General features: G+C 34.0%; 1 protein-coding gene across 1 annotated transcript in view; it reads right to left on the bottom strand.

Moving 5' to 3' along the window:
• LOC150081813 (mitogen-activated protein kinase 1-like) overlaps positions 1 to 12,460 on the bottom strand; it is a 262,012-nt gene that overhangs the window by 226,069 nt on the left and 23,483 nt on the right. The window contains exon 2 of the mRNA XM_090379718.1: positions 6,240 to 6,366. Within this exon, the coding sequence (XP_090235844.1) occupies positions 6,240 to 6,366 (127 nt within the window). The remainder of the gene's footprint in view (positions 1 to 6,239; positions 6,367 to 12,460) is intronic.

The following is a 12,460-nucleotide window of genomic DNA, read 5'->3' as shown; positions in this document are numbered from 1 at the left end:
CAGAAAGTGCATAGTGTTTTTTGGTCGTGACCTCCAAGAAAGTTGCTTTAGAAAAATATCACAAAGGCGTTCAAAATTGATTCTTATAACAGGAACTTATGATAACAATGAAAGGGTAGTGCAATTTCCATTATAAATATGACCTTTTAGCGAGATAAATAGCTTAGTAATATAGCGAAATTTTAAACTTCAGAGGTCTTGGAATGAATTACCAAAAAAAAAAAAAAAAAAACAATGTGTTATTGGGTTCACATTACAATATTTTCATGATACCTCCATTTATTCTTATAGGATGCAAAATACATTTCCGTGATTTTTTTAAGTTTGCACCGGCTGGCAAAAACTTATGTAAAGTCGAATTTCCATACGTTGGGGAGTTCCTGTAGTGGCATGTGATGCAAGAAAGCAAGTGTATGAGCTTATGCTGCAGCGGTCCTGGGTGCCAAGCGTTCCGTGGCCACGCGGTCTAAGTGCGTTTTTCAAAGCAAGCTATCTAAAAAGCTTTTGCCATTGTATATATTCTGTTTTTTATTTCTGGATACTGTTTTCCTTATTTTATATTTCAGTAGCTCTTTCGTTCTACAAGAAGTAAGCAAAGGCCCAGAAAGGAAAGAAACCTTTCTGTTTCTTTTTTTTTTATTACTAATACAACTAATAGCTGCTTGTTCACCTCGTGGCACTGCTCCTGCCTCCCCGTGGCTGGGCCAGTAACCTTGGTGGTAAATACAAACCCCCAGGGCCAAAAGGAGCAGTTTACATGCTATATCGAAGGTGGAAAAGCTATTAATAATATGGATGGAAAATCAGATTCAGAAGCAAGTGCCCCTGAGTCTAATGAACATCCAAGCAAAAGCAACAAGTATTTATAAAGATAAATACAAGGATTAAGGATAAGTATGGCGAACTCAACCCAAGTTCGTGGCAAGTAACGAGTGGTTTAATAGGTTCAAGCATCGCACTGGTTTCCACAACGTTAAAGTATGCGGTGAAGTCTCCAATGCTGATTCTGCAGCTGCAGAGAAATTTTGTGATGTTTTGGAAAAAATTATTGATGAAGGCTACTCAACGCTGCAAATTTTTAACCTTGACGAGACTGCTCATCAACGTTACAATTTTTTTTTCAATACAGTATTGGAAAATAATGTTGGATCGAACATACACTGCAAAAGAGGAAAATACAATACCAGGTTTCAAGGCGTCAAAAGATAAGGCCACGCCCTTGCTTGGGACTAAAGCAGAAGGAGATTACAGATTAAAACCTCTGCTTGTGTACGATTCTGGAAATCCTCATGCATTTAAGGGCATCAATAAAGCCACCCTACCCATGCATTTCCGATCGAACCAGAGAGCATGGATAACAATATCTCTTTGAGGAATCGTTTAAATGCTGCTTCATTCCAATATTTCTTTACAATATTTTTCAATGAAAAATATTGTAAAGACAATGACGTTCCTTTCAAGATTTTGCTTCTATTAGCTAATTCTCCTAGACATCCTGTGCATCTAGATGATTTCAGTTTGAATGCGAGAGTCATATTTCTACCGCCAAACACGACTTCACTCATCCAACCTATGGATCAGGGTGTTATTTTGAATTTAAAAGCATACTATTTACGCACAACATTTGCTCAGGCATTGTCTGCAGTAGACAGTGAGAAAAATTTTACGTTAAGAAACTTTTGGAAATCTTACAATACTTACCACACCATCTTAAACATTAATAAGGCCTGGGTGGAAATTACTAAAAGTTGTTTAAATGGCGCATAAAAGAAAATATGCCCATGACATGTAAAAGGCTTCAATGGATTTGAAAAAGACGAATCATACAAAAAGGTTACAGATACAATTGTAAAGGTTGCAGAGCAACTTCATTCGGAAGTTGATGCTAAGGAAGTGGAGGAGTTAATAGAGGAACAAGAGAAGGAATTATCTAACAAAGAACTTATTGACTTGAAAGCAGCGATAGTGAAAGAAGAAAATGCTGACGAAGCTCAAGATGAACCAAATGAGCAGCTGAGTTGCTTCATCGCCAGAGAGATGGCAATGGCATTTCGTGAAATTGCATCGGCAATGGCGAGGTTTGAGAAGATGGATCCTGACAGCGAATGATTCTTAAAAGTTAACAGAGGGGTGAATGATATGCTTGCTTGCTACAAAGAAATCTAAAATGAAAAGAAAAAAAAACCACCATCCAGTCATCCATTAATATGTTCTTTCGTAAGGTTGAGTGGCCAAACATTTCTAAATCTCCACAGCCCTCAACCTCTGCAGCGGCATATTTTTCAGCTGAAGACGTCGATTCTGGCAAAGATGCTCGAGAGGTAAAAGTTACTGATGTCTGTCTCCTCTCTTTTTTTGTAATTTTATAACTTTGAAATTATTTTAAATTGCACACTTTTGTAATTTTTCCTGCGCATGAGATAAAAAAATTGAATAAATACAATAAATAATTCTATTTACATGTTCGTCGAACATTTCTTTTTTTGATTCAATCAATTCAGCGAGCACAGTTGAGTGCTGCACAAGCAGGGGGGAAATTCCGTCTTATGTAGTGTTCTGCGGAATGCAACCCTTACGTAAGTCGGGGAGTTACTGTATTACTACTACTACCACCTAAAAACCATACAACAACAATCAGGTCAGAAAATTCTGTATAGTTATGTTTACTGACATGGAAGAAGGTGAAGAGATGCCTAAAAGTTTTGTATTTAGCATTGAGCACACTTTACATCACAGGCAAGGTGAGCACACATGAAAGTGTGAGGTAATGAAAAACTCAATATGGTTTTGAAATACATATGCAACATTCTCAAAGTTGGTGGTGTTTTGTGCTCCTAGTTGTGGTGTCTAATTCTTCACGCAACGAACAATCACTTGACCTGTGTATGATGCACTGGGAAATTATGTGATCGACATTACTGCTTGGGTTGATCCCAGCAACAATGTGCTCTTCCAACAAGACGGGGCATTTTCCCTTTCCATAAAGATATTAGAGCATATCTGAATCTCCACTTACCAGGTTGATGGGTATTGTGCATAGGTCCAGTTCTGGAGACAGTTCACTCACACCACTAGACTCCTTTTTGTAGGGTACAGTAAGGACCAAAAGTGTCACTTGTCGATTGAAATGACTCAAAGAGAAGGATCACTGCAATGAACAGAATTACACCAGGCATGTTACAACACATCTGGCAACAGATGATTACTACTGGAAGTCATATTGAAACGCTACAACTTGGGACTTGCACAAATTTTTTTTCCAGCACAACATTTATTCTATGCAAACATAATAAAAAGTTATGAAGCACTAAATGTATGAAATTATTTTGACTTTATGCATATATCTAAATATATATAAACCATGGTTACCTTAGTTGCCATGAATTTTTTGGAGTGAAGATTTATTTATTTGTATAGAATGTTTCATCTTCTTCATTATTTTACCATTTTCTCTAACATCTGCTCGTTATAGCATTACAATCAAACACAGTTAAAACATCACTGGAAATAATGACAGCCAGCTATAATTTGACATTTAAGTCAGTTAAGAAAAATCTCCATATATTTTATCCCACTTTACTTTGGATACAACATAATTTCAAAATTGTATATCTTGACTGTACAGTCACTCCCCAACTTACGTAAGGGTTGCGTAACTCTACGTAATTTGGAATTTTACTTAAGTCGGAAATGCAGCACTCACAAATTTTATTGAAGCAAAAAAGAAATGTTTGATGAACATGTAAAGAGAATTATTTATTCAATTTTTTTTTCATGCACAGGAAAAATTACAAAAATTTCAAAATTATAAAATTACAAAGAGAGGAGACAGGCATAATGTCAGCAAGTTTTACTTTTCGAGCATTGTTGCCAGAGTTAACTCTCCAGCTGATAAGCACATCGTTGCGGAACTGAGGAGATTTAAAAGGGTTTTTTTCCAACACATCACAAAATTTCTCTGCAGCTGCAGAATCAGCACTGGCGATTTCACTGCATACCTTAATATTTTGGAAACCAGCGTGATGCTTAAACCCATTAAACCACCCGTTGCTTGCCATGAACTTGGCTTGGGGTTTGCTGTACTTATCCTAAATATCTTCACAAATACTTCTTGCTCTTGCTTGAATGGCCATTGGACTCAGGAGCACTTGCTTCTGAACCTGATTTTGCATCCACATTATTAATAGCTTTTCCATCTGTGATATAGCACCTGAATGCTGTTATGTGATCACTGGTGATCTTAAATGCGTTGTTCCTTTAACATGTTCTTTTATACGTGCACTGTCCCTTAAAATAGTATTCAATGTTGAAGCAGCAAGACCTAATTCCATGCAATAGATGACAAATTTGTCCTGCTTTGTAATTCTTAATTAATTATCTTCATTTCTAAATCAATTTTGTTTCATTTCCTAGCAATGCCAGCACTTGCACTTTCTGTTGGTCTCTTTCCCTTCACCATTGTAATAAGTAAATAGGAATGAAGAGAAGATCCTGAAAATTTAAGTTTTTTTTTTTATATGACTGAATATTTCAGTGAAGGGGAAACATATTTCACCATAATAACGTAACAACTCACACAATTCCAGTTATCAGGATTATTGCGAATGCAATAAGATCACAATTTACTACCTGTTTATAATTAGATGCACTAACAGAAAAAACTCAATAAACCGGAAAGTGCAAATTGTTTTTATTGTTTTATGGTAGTGACCACCAGAAACTTGCTTTAGAAAAATATCGAAAAGGTGTTCAAAAATACCTTTTTGATATTTGTTTGATATACGTTTGTCGTATATCAAAAAGGCATTATCACATGTTCTGTTCTTATAATGTATGATAACAATGAAAGTGTAGTGCAATTTCCATTATAAAAATGACCTTTTAGAGAGATAAATAGCTAAGTGATATAGCAAAAAAAAAAAGCTTAGTGATATAGCAAATATTTCAACTTCCAAGATTTTGGAACAAATTACTAAAAAAAAAAATAATAATAATAATAATGTGTTATTGGGTTCACATTACAATATTTTCACGATATTTATTCTTACCTCCATTTATTCTCATGTATGCAAAATACGTTTGCACGATTTTTTTAAGTTTGCACTGGCCGGCAAAAACTTACACAAAGTTGAATTTCTGTAAGTCGAGTATTACATAAGCTGGGGAGTGGCTGTAATATCAAACTATCCAACAAACTGGCCAGCAATATGTTCATATTTGATGTATAAGTTGAAACCCACATCCCCTTTTCATAGATATCTTTCACATTTTGTGTAGCGGTGTATTATCTTGCATTAAGATCCACTTGTCTACTTTTTTAACAAGCATATATAGCTCCCTTATTCAGGTCACAAAACCAAAAACCTACAGGCATAGGTAACGATGCGACATTACACTTATTGATGCTCTTATTATGCAACTGAGCCACTCCTTATGGTGCGATCAATACTGTAATACTGGACTGCAATTGGTTTCTTTGTAAACAATGCCTCATTATTGAAGCGGGTGTGCTACTCGAGAGTTTACTTTTCGAGAACCTAAACGTAAACTCAAGCATTTAATATTACCCACACATGTGTAGTTAACCTCTGTTCAAGAACACTATTTTCATTTTAAATTCCAGGCATTTTCCATCATTCCTTTGTAGAGATTAAAATGTGGTTTTCACACAATACAGTACAATATTTTTAAAACGGATGACAAACAAAACATTTTAAGTGTGGATGATAAAATGAAAGTTATCAGAGAAATAAAAAATGGGAAGAAAAAGAAATGTGTTGTTGCTCAAGAATTTAATGTATACAACAGTATATACAATTTTGAATTCAAAACAAAAAATTATCAAGTCATTTGAAAAGAACTGTAGCAAAATGAAATGCATATGTAAAATCAAACATTCTGATGTTGACAAGGCTTTTTTAGAGTGGATTAAATAGCAAAAGAGTTAAAATATCCTTGTAGGCAGTTCACTTTTAATGATTAAAGCCGAACCATTTGTTTAAATTCAAATTATTGAATGAGAATTTTGTGTTTCACTGGTTGGATAGATCCACTAGAAATAAGACGTGGACATTATCTTGTGAAGTTTAGCATAGAGCAATGGTTGTTATGGAATTTGATTGTCACTCTTTGTAGTAAGTACAAGTTCCAGCCAGCACACGGTGCTTCTCTTTCCTTATATTATTTGTTTCAGTTTTGTCATTAAAAGAATGAACTGAAATAAATTTGTAAATACTTACATTTTCGTGTTTAAACCTAGTGAGAATTTTTATTTCCCGTAGCGTTCTTTGACAGTAAGTTTGATGCTCAAATGGAGAAATTTTCTTGATGGCAACTTTTTCCTTTGTTACATTATCAAAGGCAGATCTGGAGGGAGAGAAAAAATTAAAGCAATAAAATTACTCAATTCCATCAGAAATTTTAAATGTATATACGTACCCCCCCCCCTTTTGTACTTTTTCTTAGTTCCATATAACATGGTTTCACATAACATGACATTTTATAGGAACCTAACTACCATGTTATATGAGGGTTACCTGTATAAATATGTTAATTTTTGCTTTTAATGCTAAATGTGTGAATATGCATTTAAAATATACAATAAAATCCTGTTAGAACAAACTATGGGGGTACACAGATCATTTTTCGTTCTAATGAATAACAGTGAAAATTATTTCAAATGAACCATTTGTTTAAGTAAATTCAGCTGCACTTTAAATTTATACATAGAAGTAGTAATTTCTGCTTTATTTTACTTGAATATTAACTTAAAAAAAAAAAAAAAAAAAAAAAAAAAAAAAAAAACACTCAATAATAAATAAATAAAATGGCAAAATATATGCCACAAAAGTTAAAAATATTCTGTTCAGACAGTATTGTTGAAAGCATATTTTATTTATAAAAAATACCACAATCAAGAAATATGTACAGTAGATACAGTACAACTTATTGTTACTTTTCATATATAGGCAACCCCCCCCCCCCCGTATAACACTATACCTCTACAACAGGGTTTCGCTCTAACACGATTGATAAATTGCGGCAATCCTTGCACAACACAGTACTTATATAACACAGTTTTGCTCTAACATGGTTAGAGAATTTTGGTAAACCTCGCATAACAGGGTATTTTGAGCTTTTGTACGGGGAAAACCCTGCTATTATGTTGAATGTAATTTTCCAACATTTCCACTCTTTTTGAATCCCCGCTGTTGACTAGCTAGTCAAAAAAAATTGAGAAATCTCTGTATTTATTTTGTTAGGAAATCCCTGTGTTACGTTCCTTGCTGTTGAACCTGTGGAAAAATCTAGATTTCAAAGATTTATTACTATTGGATAGCACACCAGGCCATCCAAACGTTGAAATTATGTTCCTATCAATACAGTTGTTTCATTCAGCCATTAGATCAAGGCATTACATCCACTTTTAAAACCCATTACATCAGAAAATTGTTACAATGGATTTTGGAAAAAATCGATTCCAAATCTATTGAAGTAATGAAGCCATGGAAACATTTCTCAATTGTGGACTGTATCAGAATCATAGCTTTATCGCAGAAAGAAGTAAAACAGCCAACGTTAAATGCATGTGGAAAAATGTATAGCCAGAGTCAGTTCATTCAGGAAATATGGTCGAACCTGCAGAAAATGGAATCGGTGCGATAGTAGAACTTGCCACGTCGGTAAGAGGGGAAGGTTTCGATGATATGACTACTGAAGCCCTCGTGGGTAGCACAGTTGATAGAATCGCCCTCCTCTCCACACCAGGTGGAAAAGACCTGAGTTTGAATCCTGTCAATGATGGGAGGAATTTTTATGGGTTTTTTCACAACGTGGCTGAGTTAGTCGGTCTCAGGCAAGGGTAACATGGTTTTTTCCTCTCGGAAACTCAGGTATTTTGTCCAGCAAAACAGAAAATCAACCTCAGGACACGCGCAATTTATAGACAACATACACAGAGTAACATGGCCTTAGTTGCCTATGCTCCTAAAAAAATAAAAAAAATTATATGATTACTGTAAACATTCAAGAATTACTGGTAGAAAAAGAGGCTGGCAAAGCAGATTTGGTGGTAATGGCATCGGAGGTAAAACCAAATCAATTCAGAGGATGATAGCGCAGATTAAAATTCTAAACTTCCAAATTTTACACTAAAAAGCATACAGGAAGGCATAAAGTTAGCCAAGCAATTAGAATTTTTTTTTTTTTTTTTTTTGAATGCAGATTCTTGAATGAAAGAAGCCCAAAATTCAAACGGGAGCTTCAAAAATGCTTAGTTCCATGCGATTATATTCACAAAGATTTATCAAGCAAAAGCAAACAAACCAGATTACTGATTTTTTAAAGAGAGTAGAAGATGCATGAAATCTAGAATGGCATATTTTTGTTAATGAAATAGTGTATTTTTGTTAGCTTTTGGAACGTAACCCTCCTTTTTGTACTTTTTCTTAGTCCCATATAACACTGTTTTGCACAACACGACATTTTATAGGAACCTAACTACCGTGTTATACAAGGGTTACCTTTATAAATAAGTTAATTTTTGCTTTTAATGCTAAAACTTCTTATCATCAACTTGCACCAAGTTGAATTCAATTACTAATTCTGATACTTTGTTTGGCAATTGAGCAAAAGTTCAAAGTGAATATAAGCAGATGAGCTTCAAATCATGAAAACTGAGGCCTGTTTCATTTTCTTTTTTTATGAAAAACTTGCAAAACAACATTTTCAACGACCAGACATAAACAATTTAATAATTAAATAATTATTTTACACAACTATTAAGAGGGCTGTTTGAAAACTTTCCGGCCTACCTTATACAGTGTTCGAAGTAGTCACCGTCAAATTGATAGGGTGGTTTCTGTGATTAAAACTGAGAAAAAAAGTTCTAATGAATATATGGTCACAAATGTTTTGATCTGAAGTTATCACAGAATAAAGGTTACCAGTAAAGTAGATTTGAAACATTAGCCTTCTTAATGCTCCACTTCTGTATGAAGTAACATCACAATAATGACTGTTTATCCCCACTTTTATTCTCTCTCTGCTCTTGCCAATCTTCTGATGATGCATCACCAGAGGCAGTATTATGTGTACGATCACAGGTTTTGCTTGTTATTTGTGTTTTGTCGTATTTTTGGTTGGCTACTTTATTTTATTTGAAAATAAAGTTTACAAACAAAAGTATGCAGATACATTTATATGTGAGATGAATTCCTCAACAGCGTATTCCATATCAAAGTATATCTAAAGCTGTCCACAAATGTTTGTGAGAAACTGCTACATTGCACATATGGATTCTAGAAGAAACTAAAACAATTTATTTGAGGCAGAAGTACTTAACATTGTAGAGAATGGCCCATACATCAGCACGATAATTACAATTGTTCATTTATGATATTTAATTAGTGATAACTTTAGATGGAAGCATTTGAGACCAATATCTTCATTAGAACTTTTTTCTTATTATTAACATAGAAATTACCCTATCAATTTGGTGGTGACATTTTCAAACACCCTGTATGTATGTATATATATATATATATATATATATATGATATAGCTTACAAAGAATGATGCAATCTGGAAATTAAGTTTTGTTCAATATAGTCACTCTTTAAAGGTTACTTCATCTTTTCTACAGCACCTTATCTATATAAGTTACCCACTATTCTGGTCCTTTAATAGTGAATGAAATTTTTTTTTTTTTTTTTTTTCATGATTTTTTTTCAGTGCAATAACCTAGTAATCAGAGGTGGTGGTATTGGATGTGTTAATTCATAGCCTAAATCATTGACTGTGTCTGTGGTTACACAAGCTATATGACTGGGTATGTCGTTATTTTGGTGTATATGGTTATAAACGGCGTGTATTTAAAAATCTTGGACAGTCAATAACGATATGTTTCAATGTTAAAAAAGTTGTCACAATGCTCACACATAGGATAGTCATCAGCCCTCAGCAGAAAAGCATGCATCAGATGACTGTGTCCTATGCAGAGCTGAACTAAAACTTCTTCTTCTTTACGGTCCCTGCACAGACTAGACAGCCAAAATTTGATTACAGACTTAATCTTGTACAGCTTATTTTCAGCCTGCCCGTGCCAAGGTATCAACCCTCCTGTCCATTTGAAATTTCTGGTGGTGAAGAGATTCTTCATAATGCCGCTTCGTGGATTGCAATTTAGTCTCTGGATCACAGTAATGAATCCAAGCTTCATCCATGGTCACTAATAGCTAACAAACTTGTCTGGATCTGAACAAACTTCGCATGAACTGTTTGTTATTGTATAATTCCTCACCCTATTTTGGTCTATATTCAATCTTCTAATAAACACAAAGAATTGCACATTAAAATTTTTTATTTTCAATTCTTTTGGAAAATAAAATGGACCCCTTCAAAGATTATGTTTAGTGTGTTTGCTACATATTGCAATCCAATCCTATGAGTTCTTTCACAATTTGATTATGAGTAGTATCAATGTATTCCATTGTACAGTCAACTCATTCCAGACTATGAATCATCTTCAATCACTCTATGGCTTCTTTTGAATTCAGCTCAGTCCTCAATGTTACTGTATGGTTTTATTTTTGATATGCATTAGTTATGTTACAAATTAAGAAATAAAATGGCTGCTGTAGCCTACTAATCGGTATACTCCATGGGCAATGCTTTATGTGTGTGTGTGTGTGTGTGTGTGTGTGTGTGTAATAGCATTAATCTCAAATTTTTTTGGATTTGTATTCTTGAATTGGCTTTGTGGTTGACAATGGCTGTTTCTTCAATTACATTGCACCTGTGGTCTTGTCTAATTAGAGAATGGAGGTATTCTCCCAAAGAAGGGGGAGGGGGCAAGGTAATTAAATGGGCAGATGTACTCTGCTCGCTGTACAAAATGAATAAAATCTATCAGTTGGAGGGGGTGTAACCAATCAATGGTTATACAGTCGTGAGCCAACAATTACTCAGTTATGATATTTGTGATATAAATTTGCAAAACTGGAGATGGATATCCTACCAAGAAACAGGAACGGGGGCCCAAGCGATTAAATGGACAGATGTATGCTGTTTATTAAAACAAAATTAATAAATATATTAGTGTGGAGGGGGGGGATGTATCCAACTGCTGGTTATACAATTTCTCACCAATTGTGACTGTTTGTTGCTCTACTCAACTGCATGGCTGAATTCCTCGTCCAATTACTGAATGAAGATTGTGCACTATCAAGAAGGGTATGTGGGGGGGGAGCCAAATGCAGGTAGATTATTTTTGGCATGATGCTAACAATTCTGAGAGAGGCCCAAAGTGCATCCATGATTGCTGATTCAAGTCTTATTCAATGCAAAACTTAAGAGACAGGCACGGCTGCCAATACAGTGCTCTGATGTGAATTTAAAAATATACGTTTTCAATATAAAATGGATTGTTCAGAGTTGTGTTCATAAAAGATTGAAAATAAAGGGTGACATCAAAAAATTAATTTTAAATTATTTAGTGCTGATTTTAAGGTTTAAAAAGGAAACAATCAAGAGAATGCATGCTCGTTGGCAGGACAGGGTTGGCATGTCTGCACAAGTTACTGTGATTGAACCTCCTACCAAATCACAATGAAATTTTAACATGATGCATTTATGGCCTTTAAGGCCCCAGACTGCAGGAATTTTCATAATGTATAGATTACTGCATACACAAAAGAATCATTTTTAGAAGCAGTAAATTCAAAAAGAAAAATTAAATTTGCAGAACAGTATCATTACTACATCTCATATTGCAAATATCCTTCATGCCTAACTTTGAATAAGTAATTCTTCCCAAATTGAGAAGACTACTATTCTCAATTAAGTGATACCACCCAGATGACACTATATCAGAAACAGCTGACTCTTCATCAGTAGGTAGGTAGTTGGGCATCCATAGTGTAAGAGATGACAATCACTTGTGAATTATTTTCATATTATGAGGGATGCCAACCACAGTGTATGCTCCATATGCATTTTTTGAAGTGTACACTTCAATATGAAGTAAATTCAAAAAGAGAAAACTAAATCTGCAAAATTACATCATTATTATAACAGCTTCTTATGAATCCCTTCACAAGTTTTTAAATTTTGGATATTACTTTAATTTTCAAAGCATTACCTATTTATTTGAAGTGTAAGACAAGGCAACATTGAAGGATTTCACAATATGATATTAGTATTAGTATTAGCAATGGCCACATGGTGCAAGGAAGCCTATGGCTTATGCAGCACCAGCCAAAAATAAAAAATAAATAAATAAATAACCATAATAAAATAACAAAAAAAAATAAAATAAAATAAGAAAAAATTTAAAAAAAAAAAATAATAAAAAATAAATAAATAAATAACCATAATAAAATAACAATAAATAAATAACCATAATAAAATAACAAAACATAAATAAAATAAAATAAGAAAAAAATTTTAAAAAATAATAATA

The sequence above is a fragment of the Mastigoproctus giganteus genome, chromosome 8, assembly GCF_048544385.1.
Source record: "Mastigoproctus giganteus isolate SK-2022 chromosome 8, ASM4854438v1, whole genome shotgun sequence".
Lineage (NCBI taxonomy): Eukaryota > Metazoa > Arthropoda > Arachnida > Uropygi > Thelyphonidae > Mastigoproctus > Mastigoproctus giganteus.
Note: the sequence above shows the minus strand (reverse complement) of the source record. Positions and strands in the feature narration are given on the sequence as shown.